General features: G+C 45.3%; 1 protein-coding gene across 5 annotated transcripts in view; it reads right to left on the reverse strand.

Annotated features, from left to right (window-relative positions):
* The window catches only part of KAZN (kazrin, periplakin interacting protein), a 301,595-nt gene that overhangs the window by 21,365 nt on the left and 254,652 nt on the right, over positions 1 to 25,578 (reverse strand). For all 5 annotated transcript variants that reach the window (XM_048518982.1, XM_048518984.1, XM_048518986.1 and 2 more), the window contains one exon: positions 25,374 to 25,565. In XM_048518982.1, coding sequence (XP_048374939.1) covers positions 25,374 to 25,565 — 192 coding nt within the window. The remainder of the gene's footprint in view (positions 1 to 25,373; positions 25,566 to 25,578) is intronic.

The raw sequence follows: 25,578 nt of genomic DNA on the forward strand, positions 1-25,578 counted from the left end.
TGTCAAGTTTTGGTTCTCGGCTGTTAGTTTTTCCAAAAGGTGCCTGTGGCACCCATAGGCACAGCGAAGGACATTGACAACAGAATTTAGACCTACGCTTGTATGCATCATATACATACAACACACCTGCACAATTTCTACCAGCCCAAATAACTTCGCAAAATGTATACATGTTAAGAGAGAAACTCAGCATGAAGGAAGCGAAGCAGTGTGGGGAAAATGATGGGTATGATTTGCAGAAAAGAAGATGCAAAACTGAATCAGAGATATCAGGGTCAAAACAGCAGGGATGAAAAATTCAGATTCATTCCCAGACTGTGAAGAACAGCAGACTGAGGCAGGTGGGAATTTTTGTTCTTGCTTTTCAGCTGCTGTAATAACCACTGTAAGGTGGTGGTGGTGGGGTCCCCAATCTTTTGTAGCCTGGGGGCAACTTTGGAATTTTTACACAGAGTGGAGGGTGGACCCCCCCCCAAAAGCTATAGGAGGCAGAGATCCCCAAATGTACGCCCAGAAGAAATCCATCTGCTTGTGGCAAGAGGAGTAATTTTAAAAAACACACCGAGAAAGAAGAGTGAAAGAATAAAACCAATACTGTGGTGGCAGCTGCCACCAAGGCAACATTATTTTATTCTGCATCATGCACACACTTGCAAACCAGTACCCAGGCAGTCCACGCTAGCCTGATCTCATCAGATTCTCAGAAGCTAAGCAGGGCTGGTCCTGGTTAGCATTTGCATCTGAGACCGCCAAGGAAGTCTAGGGTTTTTACTCAGAGGTGGCCATGGCAAACCCCCTCCATTTATTTCCTTCCTTTGAAACCACATGGGTTTGGAGCACCCAATTACTATTTATTTAGGACAAACAGCAGGTTAGGCTGAAGGAAATCAATGCAGTCCATGTCAGAATTGGAGGCAGTGTTCCCAGGCAATGCAACTTTTCAGGAGTCCCTTAACCTGGAATAGGTGGGATACGCAAACCAAGAAAGGCTTCACGCTACCTCTTGGTTCTCCATGCCAAAAGAAAACAGCAGCATGGTTAGAGTATGGCAGTGGTGGTGAACCTTTGGCACTCCAGATGTTATGGACTACAATTCCCATCAGCTCCTGCCAATTGGCCATGCTGGCAGGGGCTGATGGGAATTGTAGTCAATAACATCTGGAGTGCCAAAGGTTCGCCACCACGGGAGTATGGAGTACCTGACCATTCTAGCAAATGCTCTAGTCTTTGGAGCTATTCCAGCAAAGCTCACAGCCGAACAAGGTTTTGAACCCAGGTTTTCTCAGCACATGCCCACTGCTCTATCCACTATGAAGCACTGCCTGTGTTGAAGGCAGAATTGTGCTACGGATCTAGAGACCCATTGGTCCTTTCTCAAAAGTAAATGGTGCATTTTCCATTTGTTTTGAACCCAGGTTTTCTCAGTACATGCCCACTGCTCTATCCACTATGAAGCACTGCCTGTGTTGAAGGAGGGCATGTCTGATACCAGGAAGGCGCACAAACACACGGTTCAAATATGCATATAGCTTCTATTCTCAAGGACATCTGCCATCCCAGATTTCCGGTACAGAACCTGGGTTGACCAAGGTATAAGCAGTGTCAGTGCAGAGACTTTTTGTTAAAATAACCAGGACATCAGACGGACATTGGCACGGTCACGGGGTCGGCAAAACCAAATCTCCTCCCTTCTCCAAGACCCGAAGCAACGCATCCCACTGGAACACAAGCCTGTGGTTTGCAATTAGGAGGAAGAGATGCCCGCCGGCTGTTTGCATCATTCAGACTCTTCTCAGTGGAAAGACATCTCCTTCTGCGAAAGGAAGATGCCGGTTGTCAAGGAACGGCCTTTGAAAATGCAGCAGGATTCCCCCCCCCCCCCCCCAATCAAGTAAGAGCAAGAAATAGAAGGCAAAAACCGGACCCATGCTGAGGAGACACACCAGGCCTCAGCAATCTCTGGGAAACTGTATGTACAGTTCTATTTGTTCCTTGGGGAATGAGCAGAAACACGCACACACACACACACACACACACACAAGAAAACAGAAAGCAAAAGAGAAGAGAAAGATGCAAAGTGGGCATGTACAGCTGTGACAACGAGTTCCACACCTTCATAATTTGATTTAAGATGTGCCAAATGTGCACCTTTGTGATACAGGTACATGCACACATCTGAAGGAGTACTGATACATTGCAGGGATGTTCCTGTGCATGCGTACACAGTGTGCCTCGGTCTACCCTAGATATATGTTTGTATCTCTTTCTTTCCCCAGCCATTTCACTCCCCCGCCCTGCATTTACACCATGCATTTACACTTGCAATTTACAAGCGGAAGTTAACTCTTTCTGCATCTTAAACCTGGAGTACTGTGTTCCGTTCTGGACGCCGCAATTTAAGAAGGATGTTGCAAAGCTGCAATGTGACCAGAGAAAGGCAACCCAAATAGTAAAAGGTCTGGAATCCATGCCCTACCAAGAGAGGCTTAGGGAGCTGGGGATGTTTAGTCTGGAGAAAAAAAGGTAAGGGGGGGGATATGACAGCTATGTTTAAATATTTGAAAGGATGCCATGTTGAAGAGGGAGCAAGTTTGTTTTCTGCTGCATCAGAGACTAAGGCATAGAGTTATGGATTCAAGGTGCAGGAAAAGAGATTCCACCTAAACATTAGGAAGAACTTTCTGATCGTCAGGGCTGTTCGGCAGTGGAATTCACTGCTTTGGAGAGTGGTGGAGTCTCTTTCTTCAGAGGTTTTTAAACAGAGGCTGGATGAACATACGTCAGGAGTTCTTTGTGTGTTCCTGCATGGCAAAGGGTTGGAGTTGATGGCCCTTGTGGTCTCTTCCAACTCTAGGGCCCCTTCCGCACATGCAAAATAATGCATTTTCAAACCACTTTCACAACTGTTTGCAAGTGGATTTTGCTATTCCGCACAGCTTCAAAGAGCACTGAAAGCAGTTTGAAAGTGCATTATTCTGCATGTGCGGAATGAGCCTATGATTCTATGAAAGAGCAGATTCTGGACCCATGAACCTTCATGCCACATTTATTTGTTCCTCTCCCATAATGCTACAACTTTGGTAGTGGTGGGACACACTGCAAAGATGAGCAACAGGCTGAGGCTGGATCAAAGGAAATACTCGTTTACTCAACAAGCAATTAAATATTGGAATTCACTGACAGGGGAAGAAGAGAAGGAGTTTGGATTTATACCCTGCTTTTCTCAACTGTAAGGAGCCTCAAAGTGACTTAAAAAGTGCTTTCCCTTCCTCTCCGCACAACAGACACCTTGGGAGGCAGATGGGGCTGAGAGAGTTCTCAGAGACTAGTCCAAGGTCACCTGGCAGGCTTCATGTGGAGGAACGGGGAAATAAATCCTTCCCCAGATCAGAGTCTGCCACTCATGTGGAGGAATGGGGAATCAAACCAGTTCTCCAGATTGGAGTCCACTGGCTCTTAACCACTACACCACACTGGCTCTTAATCCAAAGCAACAGGCTTCCCACAGAGCCCCCCAACTCTTCTTCTGTGATTTGATTAACACCAAGAGCCTACTGCCTCTCCAAATCAGAACATCTCCCTAAGGCACGTAAGCACCGTCATTTCCCTGGGAGATACCAGTGCTGATTTGTGCAGAAATTCTTGGTTCGGCTGCGAGAAAGCGAGTTCCTCTAGAACCCACTAGATGGTGGTGTCCCCTTCTCGCCAAAGTAGTTCCATAAGTTGTCACTGAATTTAAACACAGGTACGCACAGGGACCTGCATTTTTTACTTCAACGGAGATTTCACACCTCCCTTGGAGAGGAGATTACATCAGCAAAGGGTGGCGGGGGAGATTGTCATCTCCACCCTCTCAAACGGTACTTTTTCAGTCAAATCAGCAACTCTGCAAGGCTGCTCTGAACAGCATGGTATAGTGGTTAGGTAAAGATAGATAGTCCCTTGTGTAAGCACTGAGTCATTACTGTCCTATGAGATGACATCACATCCCAATGTTTACTAGCCAGGCATTTATGGGACGGTTTGCCACTGCCTTCCCCAGTCGCCTACACTTTGCCTCCAGCAAATTGGGTACTCATTTTACCGATCTTGGAAGGATGGAAGGCTGAGTCAACCTTGATCCGGCTGCCGACTTCCCATAGGATCGAACTCAGGTTGTGAGCACAGCTTTGACTGCAGTACAGCAGCTTACCAGTCTGAGCACTGGGCTCCTTGGTATAGTGACTGGGATGTCTTGGAGGCCTAGGCTAGGATCCCTACCTTGCCCTGAAGCAAGCTTGATGACTTTGGACCAGCCAATCTCTCTCCTTCTTTCAGTGTAGCCTACCATGCAGGGTTGTAGTGATGACACAATGGAAAAGAGGCAAAATATTCAATTATATTTATATGCTACTTGCAGACTCAGGGTGGCTTCGAACATTTAAAATAAACTCAACATAACCAAAAAAACAACAAGCAAAACACAGATGGCGAATAAAATAAGTTCCTATTAAAATAACTCCACCAATATTGACGATAGAAGGGAGGTGGAGAGGGAGGCCGTTCGAATGGCTCAACCATAGCTGCGTCAGCAGTAAGCTGGGTGGAACAGCTCTGTCTTACAGGCCCGACAGAATTTCATCAAATCCCACAGGGCAAGGTCTCACTAGATGTGCCCTTACCCCAAACTCCTTGGAAGAAGAATGGAATAAAAATGTACTAAATAAATAAAATAAAGAGACTTTTCTAACGTCTCTTGAGAAAAAAATGTTTCTTGAGAAAAAATGTGATGTGATTATCCTACACTGACAGAAAACAAGTTGACCAAATAGCCTCTTTGAGAGCCAGCATAGTGCAGTGGTTAAGAGCAGGTGGATTCTAAACTGGAGAACCAGGTTTGATTCCCCACTCCTCCACCTGAGTGGCAGAGGGTTATCTGGTGAACCAGATGTGTTTCCCCACTCCTACATGCCTGCTGGGTGACCTTGGGCAAGTCACAGTCCTCTCCGAACTCTCTCAGCTCCACCTGCCTCACACTGTTGTGGGGAGAGAAAGGGAAAGGAGCTTGTAAGCCACCTTGAGTCTCCTTACAGGAGAGAAAGGTGGTGTATAAATCCAAACTCCTCCTCCTCTTCCTCTTCTGCCATCGTTCATCCTGTATGGCTGCCAACTCTACCTTCGCCTTCTCTACCACTCCAGTTAGCTCTCTTCAAGCAGAAGAAGTTAGTCCTTGCATACAGACACAGCCAATCTCGGCTGATCCACGATCCTATAACCTCAAGGCTAGGCAACTGCAATGCACTCTGTTTTCGGGCTCCCCTTAAAAGACTATCCAGAATGCTGGTTCTTGTCTATGGACTGCAGCCTGCAACCTTGACCACAATATATTTGTCTGGAGAAGAGAGAAGGAGAGAAGAGAAGGTTAAGAGGTGACTTGATAGCCATGTGTAGATATTTGAAGGGATGTCATGTTGGTGAGGGAGCAAGCTTGTTTTCTGCTGCTCCAGAGACCAGGACCAGGAGCAATGAGTTCAAGGTGAAGGAAAAGAGATTCCACCTAAACATCAGGAAAAACGTCCTTACTGTTTGACAGTGGAATTCACTGCCTCGGAGTGTGGTGGAGTCTCCTTCTTTGGAGGTTTTTAAAGAGAGGCTGGAGGGCCATATGTCAGGAGTGCTTTGATTGTGTGTTCCTGCATGGCAGGCGGTTGGACTTCATGGCCCTTGGGGTCTCTTCCAACTCTATGATTTTATGATTCTCCACCAGTTCCCCCTTCGTTTCCAGGTTGCATTCCTAGGCATGCTGGAGAACGCTGTCAAATGCATTCTGGAACCCTAAAGCAGAATCAAGGAAGGGGATTGATCTACACAAATCCACATATGGAATCCAGAGCACAGCGTGGAATGTACAATAACAGCAACGCATGTTTATATCATCTGGCTCCCAGGTATTGGAAGAAACCGCGATGCGAAGATGTGAAGATGCTCACAGATTCACTTCAGTGCAACGCTGCCTCTTTGTAAAACCAGGTGTTAGAACTCATCTCCCTCCCTGAGAATGAAAGAGGATGTAATAACCTCCAGTATGAAAAAGGCTTTGAAACTACTGGTTGTATGAATTCCTCCAGAATTAAACAAAGACATAGGAATGTGTGCTGAGAAGCATTCATTGTTGTTCTAATTCCTCCTCCAACGGAAAATGTACTCTGAATCTTGAAACAGGGAGGGGAGAAAGATGGGTGACGTCACAGGCACTAGCCAAAAGGAACTCATCACAGCTGCAATACTCAGCGGTGGAGCAGGAATTGATTTTTCCCCACTTCAACCTGAAATTGCACTGAAACCCAGCTGGATTGTCTCCCCACTGCCCCACTTCCAAAGGATGAAAGATATATGTGCATGAAATATGCTTGCAGAGAAGGTGCTAGTAAAGTGCCACCACTCTTAAAATATTACCACTTTCATCACTGTGAGGTTTTATTCCAGCTGGGTGACCTTGAGCCAACTTTTATTTCAACCTGACAGTAATGGACAGCCTATGACAGGGGTCAGCAACCTGCGGCTCTCCAGATGTTCATAGACTACAAATCCCATCAGCCCCTGCCAGCATAGACAATTGGCCATGCTGGTAGGGGCTGATCGGAATTGTAGTCCATAAAAATCTGGAGAGCCACAGGTTGCAGATTCCTGGCCTATGAAAACCAAACTCAGATTTGCCCTCCAGAGTTGTATAGTGGTTAAGAGAGGTGAAGTCTAATCTAGACAACCAGGTTCGATTCCTCGCTGCTCCACATGAAGCCTGCTGGGTGACCTTGGGCCAGTCACAGTTCTCTTAGAACTCCCTCAGCCCCATCTACCTCTCCAGGTGTCTGTTGTAGGAAGGGGAAGGGGAAGGTGATTGTAAGCCTCTTTGAGACTTTTTACAGTAGAGAAAAGTGGGATATAAAAACAAATTCTTCTTCAAATTAGAGGTAACTCTGGAAGTCACCCAACAACGTTCCAAGACAGAGGCCCTTTCCCCACTCACCTTTGCCCGAGGGTTGCTGCGGGCAATTCCCGGCGCGCACAATTCCTGGCGCGCGCCCTGGCTTCCCCACGACCCCGCACTCTGCGTGGGGTCGTCAAAAGGCACCATTTCAAAAGGCGCCAGGAATTCCGCGCATCGAGGGGGCGGGAGAGAGGCAGCGTCGGGGCGGCTGCGTTCTCACCGCCTCTGAAGTGGGGAAGGCAGCTGGACCCCGCGCTACTTGAGGAGAGTAGCGCAGGGCTTAAGGAAAGTGGGGAAAGGGCCAGAGTGGGGATGCAAACATGGATTCCCCAGATCGTAGTCCAACACCTGAAGCAAGAAATCTCACGTGCCCTATGCCCTGCATGTCAACTCTATGGACTTCAAACTCGCCAACAAAAAGACTTATGTGAGAAAGTCAGGTCTCCATTTCCAAGGTGTTTGCAGTTTAAATTTCAACAGTGGGGTGAGACTATATAGGGAATGGGGAAATTATTGGGGCCACGGGTGAGTGGCAGAGCATCCGCTTTCCACGTATGCCCAGGTTTAGACCTCGGCATCTCCACTTAAAAGATGGCCTTTGCTAGAGACCTAGAGAGCTGCTGCCAGTCAGAGAAGACCACCACAAGTCAGACTTAGTAGACAGTCAAACATAATGCCAGCATGGCTGAGTATGTGTCAGTCTGCACTCTGCACCTGAGCGCCCAAGAAAACTTGCTGCCGACCCCTGCATAGATCCATGAACCAGAGAACTCGTAATATAAATCGAATTACATGAACCAGAGAACTCGTAATATAAATCGAGTTACCATGCTGGAGACTTCTGCTCCTGGAGCTGGATTTGTGCTTCGGGCGGAAATGTTTTTATAGCATTCCAAAGCACCACAGATTCCTGCCTGCTAAATCTCAAGTGGAAGACCACGCAATTGTGGGCTCCCATCACGGCTGCCGGCAAAGCACAGATGTTTATCGCAGTGCCGTGCGTGGCTGATACCTACAAAAGCATTCTTTAGCGAATCTGGAAGGAAATTGCAACCTGCAATTGGTCAGTGGCCACCTGCATCTCGCAGCGATTAAATCTGAGCACCGGCAGCTACGATCTTTACTAAATATGTGCAGTATTGAGAACGGAGAATGCCGAGGGCTCCCCCCACCCCCCTATTAAATGGCCAACTTTGCCGCAGTCGTGAGATTTCTTTGGGGCATAAAAGGACAACTTAATGGCAAGGTACGCGACGCTGTGCTCTAACAGGGTACTATTAGGATGTATTAAAATAGCTGTTTAAATATCAGGGCCCCAAACAACTGTCCTCCCTACACATCAGCCAGCCAGAGGCACAAAACAAGCTTCCATTATCCCAGATAGCCTGACACTCAACCGTCTTGTAGGCGAGTAATAACGGAAGCCAGCTGAGCTGACTCATCCTCAAGAACCGTGGCTTTTAAAGTCACGCACAGGAAAAGAGACAAGATAATCAAAGCACATCTCGCCATTTTGACGGCCCAATGGGCTAAGCAATCCACGAGTGGCACTCCAGAATCTCTGGTCCGGTGCAGCAGTAGTTAAGAGAGCTAAAAGGTAAACACAAGCACTGGGTCATTATGAACCCATGGGTTGACATCACATGGGTTGACTAGGCAGACTATGTTTACAGAGTGGTTTGCCACTGCCTTCCCCAGTTGTCTACACTTTGCCTCCAGCAAGTTGGTTACTCATTTTACTGAACTTGGAAGGGTGGAAGGCTGAGTCAACCGTGTTGGCTATCTGAAACAGACTTCTGTTGGGGTCAAACTCGGGTTGTAAGCAGAATTTTGATTGCTGCCCCACTCTGCCCCACGGGGCTCTCTAAGACTGGGCTACATGTCTGAAAATCCTCCTGTTCAAATCTCGCCTGTGCCACAATGTCACCAAGTGGCCTGAAGCAAGCTGCTAACCATTGGGCTCAGTTTCCCCAATTTGCAGCAAGTGGTTTGTAACCCTACGGAGCTCAGGAAGTGTTCTACACATTTGAAAAGTGTGATGCAAACATTTGGTGTAAACAAGGACGGGCCAGGGTCACCCAGCAGGAATGTAGGAGTGGGAAAACAAATTGGTTCACCAGATAAGAGTGGAGTGGTCAGTCAAACTCAGTTCTCCAGATTGGAGTCTACCTGTTCTTAACCACTACACTATGCTGGCTCTCTTCTGTCAAAAGGAGTATCTTTCAAAGGGAGCTTTGACTCTCGATTATCCAATCTCCTTGTATTACCAAAATTCCAGGCTCTCAACTGTGCTTTGTTTCCTTCATCCTTACTGTCTATATGAGCTGTGGAATTCAGATGCCCTGGATTCCAGCTCGGCCACCCGGCAGACAGCCGCCATAGAGATGGAAGTGAAACTAGCTGGTTTGCGCGGGGGGGTGGGTGGGTCGTAAAGTAAGGAGAATGCGAGAAATTGCTGGAGGGTTTCGTCTACATAATGGGGGGAACCTTTGTGAGCATGTGGGCCCCTTTGGAATTTGATGAGAGGACCACTCCAAAATGGCTGCTACAGGTGGTGGAGCTGAACCCAAAGTGGTGGCCCCAAGAGGCAGGGCTGAGAGGAATGCTTCCCTCTTTACACATTCTAAGAAGGAGGAAAACATGAAGGAGAATGAAACCACAAACTTGCTAAGGAAAACCCAGCGGCTTACCATTCCTCTTAACTCTCCAGTGGAAATATTCCTCATTTGAAAGAGGAAAGCCAATAACAAGTCCTGTTTTAGAATGGCCCCATTCATTTCCTGAAAATCTTGGCGAGCGCCAAGAGGAAGTACTGTTGGACTTGACATCATGTTGGGGAACCCTGGTTCACACATTGACTGTATTTTGCACATTCAGTTTCCTGTGCTTCTGAGTGCTTAACTGCAAAGAGCTTTCTGGGAAGTTCTGATTTGCTCATTAGGATCACCATGCCTCCTGGGTTCTAGATCGATTGACTGGAGGGAAGGTGGTTTTGGCTGCAGACCTTCCTGGGAGTAAATCACCCTGAATAAAGTGACACAAACTCCTTAAAGTTTGCTTTCTTCTTGTAGGAGACAATGGTGTGTCTTGTAGGAGACAATGGTTCCCTATACCCATTTGCAGCCCCACCACGTATCAGTCTTTGGCCTTGATTATTACCGATTACTGAAACTGATTACTACCAATTACTGAAACCGAAGATTACCGATTATTATCGATATCAAAACTGATTCTTATCAATTACTGAAGCTGATTATTTCCGATTATAACAGATTACCAAAACCGATTATTACCGATTACTGAAACTGATTATTACTGATTGTTACCGATTATTACCAATTACTGAAACAATGATTACTGATATTACCAATTACTGAAACCGATTAATTAATGAAAATTAATTGATTAATTATTACCGATTAATGAAATCAATTATTATCGATTATTACCAATTACCAAATCCAATTATTACCGATACCAAAACTATTTTTACCGATTTTTACCGATTACTGAAACCAATTATTACCAATTATTACCAATACCAAAACCGATTATTACCAATTACTGAAATTGATTATTACAGATTACCGAAACCGATTATTACTGATTACTGAAACTGATTATTATCGATTGTTACTGATACCAAAACCAATTATTACCAATTATTACCGACTATTACCGATTACTGAAACCGATTATTGCCGATGATTACAGATTACCAAAGCCAATTATTATCAACTACGGAAATTGATTATTACAGATTATCGAAACCGATTATTTCTGATAACTGAAACCGATTATTATCGATTACTGAAAATGAATATTATTGATTATTACTGATAACTGATACCGATTATTACCAATTACCCAAACCGATTACCGATTACTGAAACCAATTATTACTGAAACCGATTATTACAGATTATTACCGATTACCGAAACAAACGGGAACATAAGCTCAAAGAGGAGATCACATGTGCATAAATGACTTGACACTTAAAAAGCTGAAAGGGGGTTCAAAGACAGGCTCTTTTTGCCATATTTCTCTTTTCTTCTTTCTCTCCTACCCTAAAGATTATACCCCAAAATCTTATTGGGTCTCAAGGTGTTACTGCCCTTGAATCTAGCTGTAGAACACCAGTGCACCTTCAGAAGGGGGTTATGACAGAACACATCTTTTACATGAGGACAATCAGAAGTTAATTCCTGGAAGTTCATCCCCAGAGGGTCACAGAAAGACGATTCTTGGCCTGCGACCCTGGAGAGCTACTACCCTCTGTTATATATAGCAGATTATAATACTGAGGCCCCTTCCACACATGCAGAATAATGCACTTTCAATCCACTTTCAAGTCACTTTGCAGCTGGATTGTACTGTGCGGAATAGCAAAATCCATTTCCAAATAATTGTGAAAGTGGATTGAAAGTGCATTATTTTGCATGTGTTGAAGGGGTCTGAGTCGTAAGTATGGACAAATGGTCTGACTTTGACATTAGGCACCTTGATAGATTTCTGTCTGAGGGCCTCAATGCTAGTTATAAAACCATTATTTAGTATTTAAGATTGTGTAACTGAAGCCTCTTGGCCCAGGTAAGTATTTGGATGTGAGTCCTTCAAGGAATACCAGGGGTATGATGCAGAGGCACACAATGGTAAACCACGTCTGAATACTTCTTGCTTTGAAAACCTGACGGGGTTACCGTTAAGTCAGCTGTGATGTGAAGGTAAAACAACCACAGCAACAACAACGGATGCCTGCCAAAGCATGCAGATGCCAGCTAACCCAAGACATGTAAAGAGAGAGCAACACTCCCTATTCAGCTGCTGAGCAGCAAGACTATTATTCAATGAAATCTCTACATTTGCAAATATTTGTCCAGCTAATCTGAGCCTTGCTACTTGATATAAATGCTGGTAAAAAATTCAACTGGTAGATATACCCACTGGCAATGCTCATGCTTTTGAACGCCAGCATTTCCAGAAGCAGGTTCTAAGCGGAGGCTTCCCAGAGTGATTTCAGAGAGAGCCCTTCACCTAATTCCAGCCATTAACATTTAAATGTGAAATCATTGATATTCTTGGGGCACAGCAATTTGCTTTCCCTTTTTATCTTCCTGCCACTCTGTGGTTTCTTCCTCCTAAGAGAAGTGCCTTAATCTCAAACATCTTTGCTATGAAAACATGATTCACATTCCAAAAAGGGAATATCATTAAGGAATCAAAATAAAGTAAGAACCCAGCAGAACCTTAAGAGTTTTAACGAGATTTATTCCAGCTTTTTTGAGTCAGAGATCCTTTCCTTTGACTGGGGAGAAGGAAGTAAATAGATTTATTTTTGCAAATAGCTCTAAGATACAGGCCATGCGGCATGCCTGAAAACCAGTGGGAGGGGTTGGGATACGGAACATAGGGGACCTTGTCGGCTGCATTGCTATGTCACTTCTGGGGAAAACCAGGAAGTGATATATGGTAGCACTTGGAACGGCTGGAAATTCTATGGTAAAACCATAACATTTCCAGTAATTCCTAGAGCTACCCTGTGTCACTGGGAGCCGTTCTAAGACAAGATGAGGTTCAAAGCTATGTGAAATTAAAAAGGCCCGATAACATTAACGAGTGCGGCGGCGTGTGTTCTCACAGGTGGTGCCTTTAGAGAACATATCCAACCTGTGCTACGCTGCCTGCACTGGCTTCCAGTTGAGTTCCGAATCATTCATAAGGTATGGGTGCTTACCTTTAAGGCCTTACGCAGCCTGGGACCTTCGTACCTACGGGACCGTCTTACCCCATATGTCCCTACACGGCCTCTACGTTCGTTAGAGGCCAATTTACTGGTGGTCCCCGGCCCCTCGATGATGCGGCTGGCCTCTACCGGGGCCAGGGCTTTTACAGCCCTGGCCCCTGCCTGGTGGAACACGCTACCACCAACTATCCGGGCCCTGCGGGATCTTGGAGAGTTCTGCAGGGCCTGTAAGACCGAATTGTTCCACCGGGCGTTTGGAGGGGCCGGCCGCTGATGCCCCCTCCCCTTTCCCCCTCCTTTTCTTTACATTCTGGGTTCTCCGCTTCTCTGTTTTATTTTCCAGGGTGGATCTATGAAGTTCTGTTTTTACGATTGGATGCCAATATAACATTATTGATTGCTGTTTTAATGGGGTTTTATTGTAACTATTGTTTTATTGTGTTGTTCACCGCCCAGAGCCCTTCGGGGGAGGGGCGATATATAAAACCAATTATAAATAAATAAAAATAAAACATTATCCCAAAACAGCAATTTAGCAATTTCTACCAAACTGTAGGTTACTTAGCTTGTGCATTAATTCACCTTAGAGTATACGTGACCCATAAAACTGTGAAGATGGTCATACTTGGACTACAGGCCAACAATGAGAAAAACATATTTAAATCAGACCCCTTATAAATAATACCTGTAAATAGGGTTGTCAGCCTGGCAACCAATGGGAAACTCTGGAGAAGGGACAGGGAATATGGGGGTGGCTGTTGGAGGTAGCTTAGGAAAATTCAGAAATGATGTCACACCTTTCTAGACATTGCCAGAAACTCTATGGTAAAAACATTCATTCTTCAGATCTGAAATCCATGCCCTATGAGAAGAGACTTAGGGAGCTGGGCATGTTTCGTTTGATGAAGAGAAAGTTAAGAGGTGACATGATAGCTCTGTTTAGTAAATATTTGAAGAGGGAGCAAGCTTATTTTCTGCTGCTCCAGAGACTAGGACCAGGAATAATGGGTTCAAGGTGAAGGAAAAGAGGTTCCACCTAAGCAGTAAGGCCTGTTCGACAGTGGAATGCACTACCTTGGAGTGTGGTGGAGTCTCCTTCTTTGGAGGTTTTTAAAGAGAGGCTGGATGGCCATCTGTCAGGAGTGCTTTGATTGTGTGTTCTTGCATGGCAGGGGGTTGGACTGGATGGCCCATGGGGTCTCTTCCAACTCTGTGATTCTATGATTCCATGCAGGATTCTCATGAGTCTTAAAAGAGGTTCAATCTTTGGCTCAGGCATATAGCATCTACTTTGCATGCAGAAGATCACAGGTTCAATTAAAAGGAGCAAGAAGGAGTTGAAGTGGCAGATCTCAGACCCTGCTGAGCAGCTGCCGGTCAAAGCAGACAATACTGACCTTGCCAGATCAGCAGTCTGACTTGGTATAAGGCAAATTCAAGTGCATTTACTGTGACGGAAGCCTCCCTAGGTTGGGCTGCAGATGGTTTCATGGCTCCCCCAAGGGAATACTTGTGCTAGCTTTTCCTGCATGCCGGGACAAGGAATCCTGAAAATCAGCACAATAGATCCCTGAGGTCAAAGTCTTCTGACTGTTTCCCTCCTCCTGTGCGAAGTGTTAAATCACGCCCAGACAAGGTTTGCTTCCCTTCGTTCCCAAATGAGATGCCGGTACAGCAAGTTCTGCTGTCCCGAGGCATCATCCTGCACCTTGAAACCACATCTTGCACGCTGGAGTCACAATATGTCGTCGTCGTCGTGACCACCACCTTAATTTTCATTCATTCATTCATTCATTCATTCATTCATTCATTCATTCATTCATTCATTCATTCATTCATTCATTCATTCACTCACTCACTCACTCACTCACTCACTCACCCCTCCCTCCCTCCCTCCCTCCCTCCCTCCCTCCCTCCCTCCTTCCTTCCTTCCTTCCTTCCTTCCTTCCTTCCTTCCTTCCTTCCTTCCTTCCTTCCTTCCTTCCTTCCTTCCTTCCTTCCTTCCTTCCTTCCTTCCTTCCTTCCTTCCTTCCTTCCTTCCTTCCTTCCTTCCTTCCTTCCTTCCTGGTATTTACACTAAATACGATTTATTTAAATACCTTCATGGTATTTACACTAAATACGATAGGTCACTAAATACCACGATTTGCAAATCAGGATTCAGTGACTACGGCACAAACCAGCTGAGGTCATCCCAGTGGTAATCGGCAACCTGGGCGCCATTCCAAAAACACAGGGTGGCACTTGAAACATCTTCAAATCGGCAAAATCAACACCGGTCAGATTCAGGAGGCAGCCCTGCTGGGATCCGCATGAATACTGTGCCGATACATGACAACGGCCTAGGCCTCTGGGCGAGGCTCGAATTGTAATGAAAGGCCAAGAAGCAGCTAAGGAACTGGTTGCTGTGATATTAAACAAAATTAAATAGTCATAATAATAGCAGTAACAAGCCTAATAAAAACGACGCATGGCAGCTAAGCCTAATTAAAAGCCCAGATTTTAATAAGTTGAATTCAACACCCAGCACAATGTTACTGATTGAAAGAGACAGGAGGCAGACACCTAGGGCAAGGTGGGGGCAGAGAGGGAAAGATTAAACCTTAGGGCAGTGATGGCGAACCTATGGCACGAGTGCCAGAGGTGGCACTCAGAGCCCTCTCTGTGGCCATGTGCAAACAGAGTGCCCCCCCCCCCCCCACATCTAGGCTGGCCTGGGCTGCTGGGCTCGATTATTAGCATTAAACCTAAGACCTAGTTTTGGGGAAGCAGTGTAGGTAACCCTGTTAAGTGCTTTTAAACCCCACTGATTTTCATGGGAAGAACTAAAGCGCGATCCTTTACCTGGGAGTAAGCTCAGTTGCTGGCAATGGGGCTTGCTTCTGAGTAAACCCTCCTAGGGTTGTGATTCACCCATTGGAAGAGTTGCACGGTTGCTTCAAAGCAAAGCCACCAACTACCACCAAACTTACTCTTGAGTAACACACACCTCGGAGCCAACTGTTTTTTCTATTCAGGTTAAATTGCTATGTTGGCACTTTGCGATAAATAAGTGGGTTTTGGGTTGCAATTTGGGCACTCGGTCTCGAAAAGGTTCGCCATCACTGCCTTAGGGTATTATTTCCAGCATGTGCCAGAACTGATATCAGTGTATTGTTGTCAAATTGGCAAAAACCATAGAGTTTTGGCCTTACTACCAAAGCTTCGTGTGTTGCCACCAACGCACTGACATCACTTCTATTATATGCCGGAAGTGACATGGCTGACCCAGGTCTCCTCCCAACGCCTGCCAAGGAGAACCTGGCGACTGTACTGACGCACCCAGAAGCTGTTGGCGTGTGGGCACAACACGGGCCCATACCCCAACACCTTCTACTATTTGTTAAATCTGCACTTCATACACTAAAGTTTGTGTCTGGAAAATTCCAGCCTTGAGATGATGTGCTATATCCAGATTTTTGTTTTTACACCTTACACCCTTTTTTCTCACCTGAAATATGCTTTTTAAAGACCTGTTAAGCGCTTGTGTTCTGCCTCTTTTTCTGTTTGCTCGGCTCTCTTACTAACAAGCTGTGGTGGATTAAACCGGGCAATTTAGGGAAACTCAATCACAGCGGGTGCATTTTTGTGGGATTTGGTTTGCCCATGAAGAGGCCCAGATTCCTCTCTTCCCCAGTGAGGTCTCTGGCCTGCTGCCTGGAGGAGAAGAACCAGCCAAGTTCCCTTTTGGTTTTTTCCCCCACACAAGAGTGAAGGAAAGATAAACCAATGACTTGATTTGGGAGGTTCATTTTATACTTTTTTCAGCGGAAAGCTTCTGCTTAAAACCCCTCCACCCTTTAGCTACTATCAGAAGTAGAAGAAGAGCTTGGATTTATAACCCACCTTTCTCTCCTATAAGGAGACTCAAGGTGGCTTACAAGCTCCTTTCCCCACAACAGACACCTTGTGAGGTAGGTGGGGCTGAGAGAGTTTGGAAAGAACTGTGACTAGCCCAAGGTTACCCAGCAGGAATGTAGGAGTGGGGAAACACATCTGGTTCACCAGATAAGCCTCTGCCACTCAGGTGGAGGAGTAGGGAACCCAGTTTTCCAGGTTAGAATCCACCTGCTCTTAACCAGAGCACCACGCTGGTTCTCTGTAGGCTGTATTATTTGTTTGTTTGTTTATGTCCTTTATAATCTGCCTTTCTCCCTGGGGCTCAAGGTGGATTACAAAGACTAGCTTAACAAAATCAACAAGATGGCACATCCCATAAACAATAGGATTTGGGCTGCAGAAATCTAGAATTCATGAGAACTGGGAAACATAGCTGAAGCAAAGCACAGGTATTACCAAACGTGTTACATGATGCAACAATTTACACAATAGGATACTACGTGCAGCAACAAACTGTACAAGCTATACACAGTAGCTCCCCATCGCATTGCTGAAGCATCTTCCTGAACTATTTTGTAACAGTACAACCAAACTAAAAAAAAAAGCTCTCTTTAATAAACCAGCTAGATTTCAGCTGAACTTTATAGAGATCGACAAGGTTTTCAGGGTATTAGCTTTCAAGAGTCAAGGGTGCTCAAGCACAGTTCATTTCCTCAAGTATAGTTCATTACTTCTTCCAGCGTTGCATTTTCATTCTGAAACGCTTTGACCTGGTAGTGCCATTCAAAAGAAATTGCTTATGCAAACCAAACAAGAACCAAAGTAATAACCTTCTTAGAAAGCTGTAATAGAGCTTAAAGACAGGGGGCCGCGAACTCCCAAACATTTTTTTTCCAGGCTCTCTAAAATTATCCACTTTGCAGAACCTGCTGAACCACCTGTCAGAAATCCCCTGCTGACACCTGCTTCGCAATTTAGATGCAGTGTATTTGGTGAGACCGAGATCCCTTTACCACCTGCCAAAACGTTTGCAGCTCCAACCTATCACCCTATCATCTTCCAGCCTCTTGCAGTCAACCTGAACGTGGCAGGCTGCCTTCCTACAACCCCCTCAAACATGTGATGTTGAATTGTGCACCTGCCAGTAATGTGAGTCAGGTTTGCCCAACGACACCTGCATGCTCTTGAGTTTCAAACCAGCTGACAGGGAACCAGAGGTGTGATTCGGGGAATTCAGAACTCGAATGCACCTGCACAGGCTTAGAAAATCATTTCCTGCAGGAAAAACGGAACTAAGAGTGAGGAGGCTTGGATTTAGACCCCAGTTGCCTCCAGGTGAGTGGCATAATTTTTGACCCATTCCCCATGTTAACAGCATATACACCTGTGAAAGACTTTAAGCAGTCACAGCATCCACATAACATGTGACCTGCAGCAATCTTGAGGAAGTCACCAATGGGGATCAGTCAGAGAGCTTTGGGGATGTAGCATTGCTTCGTTGTTTAAGAGAGCAAGTGTGGTATAGTGGTTAAGAGCAGGTGCACTGTAAGCGAATCCCAGGAAAACTCCAATCTAGAGGGTGGCAAACAGGGATTGATCTGTCTGTCTGTCTGTCTGTCTGTCTGTCTGTCTGTCTGTCTGTCACGAACCAGTATGAAATAGTGGTTAAGAGAGCCAGATGAAGTCCAGAGAGATGCAGGATCAAATCCCGATGCAGTCAAGAAACTCATGGTTGTCCTTGAATCAATTATGAGGACCAAATGGGAGGATGAAACATGTAACTGCCCAGAGCTCCTTGCAAGAAGGGAAGGATAAAAATCCACTAGACAAATTTTTATCATGCCTCTACCGCAAACCATAGGAGCTGCTTAGGCTAGATTGTACTACTTGGCACTTATGATCCCAGAAAGGACAAAATCCTGATTTATGTAGTTTGAGAAATGGATTAGACAAGTTCATGAAAAATGCATCCATCAATGGCTTTTTAAGACTCTTGGAAGTGTTTGGATAAAAATTCTGCTGCTTAAGAAAGCTATTTTATTCCATGGGAGTGACCTCCAAATCCATGTTTCTATGCCAATTTCTCCCTCAAAGCTGTATAACATGTTAAGTAATATGAAAATAATCTCGAGGATTGCCATATGTCAAATCATCTGGAAGTCTGATTTCAGACAGACTCAGCAAATATGAATGGTCCTAGTTAATTAAATTTATTAAAATTGTAGTTCTGGTCAAATTAATAGACATGTTTTATAGAGGGAGCTCTCGTCCAATAGCTTCACCTAAAACAAATTACTTGAAGTCAGACAAAGTGCTCATACTTAATAAATAATAAGTGAGTCTGCAGATATGTCTCATTTTTCCACTGCAAAGAAAAATCACCCAAATTAATACATTTCGAGTCTTTAAAAAAAACACACACACACAGAAACACAAAAGGCTATTTCCCTCCTTCCCTTCAAAAAGTTATTAGCTCTAAAGAACAAAAAAAGAGAGATTTATTAGCTGCTAGAAAACTCCGTCCCACATAAGATTAATAAGAAAATTAATAGAACGGGCCACAAACATTAGGCACAGATGAACAATTACAGCAACAGATTAATAGAGCTTGTGCGAAAAGTATTTGAGAGCCACGGTGAAGAACAAAGAAAGGAAATGTTTCCAAGTGGTCTAGTGGTCTGGGTTCCCGTTATGCAGAAATAACACTTGTAAACCAGTGGTAGTGGCTGAGATTCTCAACTTGGAAGAATGAGATGAAGTCACCGGTATTCATATTTCTGTGTAGACAGTCCTAGGAATTTGTGAGCGGCGGGGTAACAATGATTTTGCCTTCAACCAAGAGGCAAGAACTGAAGGGAGCGATCCTAACCAGGTCTATTCAGAAGAAAATCCTACATTATTTGGTGGGGATTACTCCCAGGAAAAAGAGAGCCTGCGCAGTAGAGTGGTTAAGAAGAAGAAGAGAAGGAGGAGGAGGAGTTTGGATTTATATCCCCCCTTTCTCTCCTGTAAAGAGATTCAGGGGCTTACAATCTCCTTTGCCTTCCCTCACCACCCTGCTCACCACAAACACCCTGTGAGGTGGGTGGGGCTGAGAGAGCTCCAAAGAACTGTGACTAGCCCAAGGTCACCCAGCTGGCATGTGTCGGAGTGTACAAGCGAATCTAGTTCACCAGACAAGCCTCCACAGCTCAAGTGGCAGAGCAGGGAATCAAATGCGGTTCTCCAGATTAGACTGCATTTGCTCTAAACCACTACACTACGCTGGCTCTCAAATGGTGGACTCTAATCTGGAGAACTGGATTCGATTTCCCACTCTTCCACATGAAGCCAACTGGGTGACCTTGGGCTAGTCATAGTTCTCTGTGAACTCTCTCCAACCATGTAGAGGGAGGCTGTGGCAAACCACCTCCAAGCGTTTCTTGCCTTGAAAACCCTACAGGGATACCATAAGTCAGTTGCATCTTGGAAGCACTTTACAAGAACATACAGACTCCCAGGAATGCATCCTTAGGACTACCACCATAGCCTCGTAAAATGAAGCACTCATCATAGTTTGAATCACATCCTTGGACAGGCAAGGGTTTAGCCAACATGCAGTATGACACATCTTTCCAATGTCTTGGATTACATCTTTCGGTGTCCACCCCGCTGGGAAACTCATGCAATCAACAGTGACAAAAGATACCTCCTATCTACTCTTAACAGCTGCGTTTATAAAACCAGGCTTGAACGAAACCCTGGTTATCAGTACGATGCCACACATCTTGCAGCAGGTAAGCACGGAAGGCGAGCATGCTGGTGTCGGACTGCTGTGGCCACCTGTGGTCAGAACCTAAGATCTTTTTACCTTGCAGGGGTTTGAGCTTAGAAATGTAACAAATGTCACAAGGTGATTATGACTGCGATGCTATTGACATGCCCTTTTTAAAGAGCGACGCAGTTGCACAAGAGGAGGCGGCAGGCCGTGCTGCCACGAGCGCATTGAGGAATGTAAAAGGGGTGAGGCCCACGGATAGTTATTATTTACAATTAAATTTCCTAGAGGCTGTTGTCTTTCTTTGCACAACGAGCTTTATTGCTAGTCTAAATAACAATTTTCAAAACCCCGTCTCTGCCTTTCAGTATTGGTTCTGTCCCTTTGTTTCCATTTTGTACTAAATGTTGTTTTATTGTTTTCATTGTTTAATATTGGGTTGATACTTTTATGATAATGATTTTTGCGAGTGTATAACTGATTTTATATTGTGACCCGCCCTGAGTCCTGTGGGGATAGGGTGGGATATAAATCCAATAAAATAGGAAATAGTAAAATTGTGTACATGTGTTCTATGGTGTTTATGTGGCGTTTCCATGACAATCACATACCTTAACTTTTCCTTCAAGGAGCTTATGACAGTTTAAATTGCTGTTCCCATCCTAATTTCATACCAACCCTGAGAGGAGGAGGAGGAGGAGGAGGAGGAGGAGGAGGAGGAGAAGAAGAAGAAGAAGAAGAAGAAGAAGAAGAAGAAGAAGAGGAGTTTGGATTTATATCCCCCCTTTCTCTCCTGCAGGAGACTCAAAGGGGCTTACAATCTCCTTTCCCTTCCCCCCTCACAACAAACACCCTGTGAGGTAGGTGGGGCTGAGAGAGCTCCGAGAAGCTGTGACTAGCCCAAGGTCACCCAGCTGGCATGTGTGGGAGTGTACAGGCTAATCTGAATCCCCCAGATAAGCCTCCACAGCTCAGGCGGCAGAGAATCAAACCCGGTTCCTCCAGATAAGATACACGAGCTCTTAACCTCCTACGCCACTGCTGGTAGGATAGGCTGAGAGCAAGTGCCTGATTTACAACCTCGTAGCAAGCTTTCATGGCAGAATGGGAATTTGAATCTGGATCTCCCAGATCCCTATCTAACTTTACAACCCCACACTGTCTACTGCCATCGATATGCATAACCTTGACTTTTAATGCTCAAATAACATTGACACATGTATACATTTTATGGGAAAATACCAGTGTCAGGAAACAGAGAACGGTGCAAAATACAATAAAATTCCAGGTTTATTAGAGAGAAGCAACATCAAAAAGAGGATTGTTGTGTTCAGGGAACCCTGAAATCACCCAAGTTTTCATCTAAGGGGTGTACATGACAATCTTTCCACATTTCAGCCAAAATGAAAGTGGGTTTTCCCATCTAAGCAAATTCAAGCACAGTACCACACGCTTTCAAACACCCTTTCAACAAAACTCACCCCCCAAATGTATTCTTATCTACTTCAAAAGTGGCAAACTAATCCCACATTTGCATCCCGGCTACCATAAAAGAAGCCCCTCTCCAGCAGAACTCTGGAGTTTAAGAGCCTCAGGAAAAGTAACATATCAGCAGATCCCCCCACCCCTTTTAAAAATTCTTTTTGCAAGTCTGGAAGCATTTAATGTGAAAATATTCATCAAAGAGTGCAACAGCGCCGGCCGGGTGTTTTCAATCTCCAAATGAAAATTAACATCTGTTACAAACAACTTGGCTGGCGCTGAGACTGCGTCAGGGACGAAGAGTCACGCGAAAGAGAAACACTGTCGCAGCTTCTGAAGCGGAGCTAAAGAGTGCAAAACCTGGACACGGTGGCCGAATGGTTCCAGTTGAGAGAGCCGCCTGGTCCGAAGGGCCCCTTCCCCTGTCTTCTGTGCACACCAGGTTGCACCAGGGCCAGCTCTATCATGAAGGGACCTGAGGTGGTTCCCTTAGGCCCCCTCCACACATGCAGATTAATGCTCTTTCAATCCACTTTCATAATTGTTTGAAAGTGGATTTTGCTATTCTGCGCAGTGAAATCCAGCTGCAAAGTGCATTGGAAGTGGATTGAAAGTGCATTATTCTGCATGTGCGGAAGGGGCCTCAGAGGGCAGATTTTGAGGAACAGCAGCCTCTTATTCCACCTCCTGGTGAGTCTGCTTGACCGCCACCTTCGCAGAGGTCCTCTTTGTTCCTCAGACTTCTTCAGAACCACCACCACCCCGAATTCCCATAAGACTTTCTCTTCTGAGAGTTCAGCTGCCATTTCCTGGTTGTCCATCGCCAGGGAAACGGTGGCCAAAGTCTCTCTTGAGACAGCAATCTCTCAAGGGAAGGTAACCTCACAAAAGTTCTAAGGCCATGGTGGTGAACCTTTGGCACTCCAGATGTTATGGACTACAATTCCCATCAGCCCCTTCCAGCATGGCCAATTGGCCATGCTGGAAGGGGCTGATGGGAATTGTAGTCCATAACATCTGGAGTGCCAAAGGTTCGCCACCACTGTTCTAAGGCATCTCGCTGAGGTATTTCTGAGGCAGAGAAAGAAGCAACTGCAGTTATGTCCTCTGGTTTCTGATGGAAGGTGGCAGCCACAGTGGGTTGGTGGCGGCTAGGGATGCCAAACTGTCCACTGGGCTACCTCACTCTTCTGCGAGAAAGACATTGTATTGATTTGGGGCATTTATTTGCAGCCTCTCAAAATAGATGCTTGATGAGGCTTCCAATGATGAATCAGTAAACGCTTAAATCAACTAAAAGACACGCAAACAATTAACGATCAATGCAACGGCAAGATTAAAAAATAGAGATATCCTTGCAGTACAGTAGCACCTACTAAATATAAAAAGTAAAATCAATACCTAGAATCACAGGAAAGCAGATCCATTAAGGACAGACCAATATTATTGAGACCAGTAGAATGATTAAAATCACAGTAAAGCAATTCCTGGAACCAATCAATCATCAGCCAATGCTGATGAAATTGCTTCAGCAAAGTAATGAAACTATTAATGCATCCCAGTGCAAAAGAAGATGCACATTGTTTCTCTGCATGATTTACTGGTCTGGCCTCCCCTCCTTCTGCTAAGCCTAATAAGAATTACCTGGGAGCAGGTAACACTGCTATGCTTCTTCACAAATAGATCTTAACGCTACATTACCCACTCTCCTAAGAGGATGCTCACTGCATCTCTGCATCAGTCTCTGCTATTTCCCAGTTGTTCTCTTGGTACTAGATGGTATCGCCTGTTTTTCCCCCCTATTGTTGCATCTGCCTGCTTGCAAAATATACTGTGCATTCATCCCTTTGGCATCTAAAGGCAGTTCTCTGTAAGAGGATGCCAACTGCATCACTGCATGAGTCTCTGCTATTTCCCATTCAAGAAGCATGACAACAATGACTCACACAGAAACACGGGCTCTGCTAAAGTCAGACATCCTCCCCACACCTCCGACCTCCCACCAGCTTTTCAGGTCCCAGAGTGAAACGTTCCCCCCACAGTTATAATTCAGACTGTACGTTTAAGCTTGATACAATTTATGCACAACACAGAATCAGATGGAACACGTAGCAGTCCATGTGCACAAAACGTACACACACAAAAACTCCCACCAGCAGTTAGATCAAAGGGAAATGTTTTGGATTAAAAATAGGATCCAGGATAGAACACCCCACAGACTTGGTAACGTGGTACAGGCCAGACTTCATTTGCAAGGTACTGGCAATTCTGAGTTTTTCTTCATCTCTTAGCAGCTGCCTTCTTGGTACTAGATGATATCACCTGTTTTCCCCTCTGTTGTTGCACCTGCCTGCTTGCAAAAGACACTGTGCATTCATACCTTTGGCATCTAAAGGCAGTTCTCTGTAATCTTCGCAATACAATCAGATGAATGGAACCTGCGTGTAATACACTGGGGGACCGGAGTCTATAATTAGAGCTTCCCCGTGCCAGCATGAGACACGGAATTCACTTTTCCTCTCCCAGTGATTCAGATGGATCAACTGCCAGAGTTTAGCAAGGGTAAGAATTGCTTTACATCCTGTTTGTTAAAAGAGGAAGACCTGCTCTTTTCTATACCTGCAAACCCACAAAGCCACCACGTGGGTTGTTTGCTGTGAGGCAGACCAAACCAGCCCCGGAAAACAAGATTGCTGCTGTTAGCTGCATCTCAAACAGGTTTCTTTCTACCAGAGTCTTTGTTCTCCTTCAGCATGCACCTGGAAACCTACAATTCTGTCTGAAAGATCGGCAGAGTGTGATAACAAACTTATAAAACTACTAAAGGCAGCATGTAAGGGACTTTGCATGAAGGCAGACCTCAACCCAACTGACTGGCAGCAAGTTCAGGATAGACAGCTGTACACCCTTCTTTACACACCACATGCTAAACATATGGAATTGAACACAATTGAGAGGGTTGTGCAACCAAAGTATCAACAATACACAATTTGCATAAAAATGGCTGAAAAGCAACCTGTTACAGCCAAATGGCAGGTGGAAGGACCCTACAGAGGATGCTGTCATGCCCCAAGAGCACCCACAATATGATAATAACGTTGCCTGTGGCATTTTCCTTCTCCCACTCTCCTTTTTCCCTTTTGCCATCACTTTCATTGACCTCACTGCCCCTCACTGCCATTAGTTCAGATTGGTCATGGGGATCCACACAGTCTTGTCAATGATACCTTGCATCTGATAAGATGACTAGAACAAGGGAGTTGCTGCAGACAATCCGATCCAAGGGCAGGAAGGGTAAGTGAGGTTGAGGGCAGTGAGGGCAATGAAAACAGCAAATGAGGGCAGAGACATCATAAAAAGCAAGGGGTCAGGCTCTCCTTTTTCAACCACCCATAAAAATGCACCAGTTCAGGAGAGCCAGTTTGGAACAACTCTAAGGATAGATTACGGAGGCACCCTAAGTACCGAACATCCCTGTGAAACTGGGGACTAGCATACCTATTCACTGCCGGAGAGAAGCGACAAAGGAAAGTTCAGCTCTTACCTTGAAGGGCTTCTTTGGCTCTTGCCAGCTCCTGCTCCTTCTGCGCCAGCTGGACTTTGAGTTCGGTGGCGGAGAGGATCTCGGTTGACTTGCCACCGTGCGTCTCCTCCAGGTCTTTTGTGAGCATTTCCTTCATTTGTCGGAGCAAGTGAACCTCATCCTGAAGCTGCGATACCTCTTCTCGGAGAAGCCCTGGGAGGAAAAC

The sequence above is a fragment of the Sphaerodactylus townsendi genome, linkage group LG16 (genome assembly GCF_021028975.2).
Source record: "Sphaerodactylus townsendi isolate TG3544 linkage group LG16, MPM_Stown_v2.3, whole genome shotgun sequence".
Classification (NCBI taxonomy): domain Eukaryota; kingdom Metazoa; phylum Chordata; class Lepidosauria; order Squamata; family Sphaerodactylidae; genus Sphaerodactylus; species Sphaerodactylus townsendi.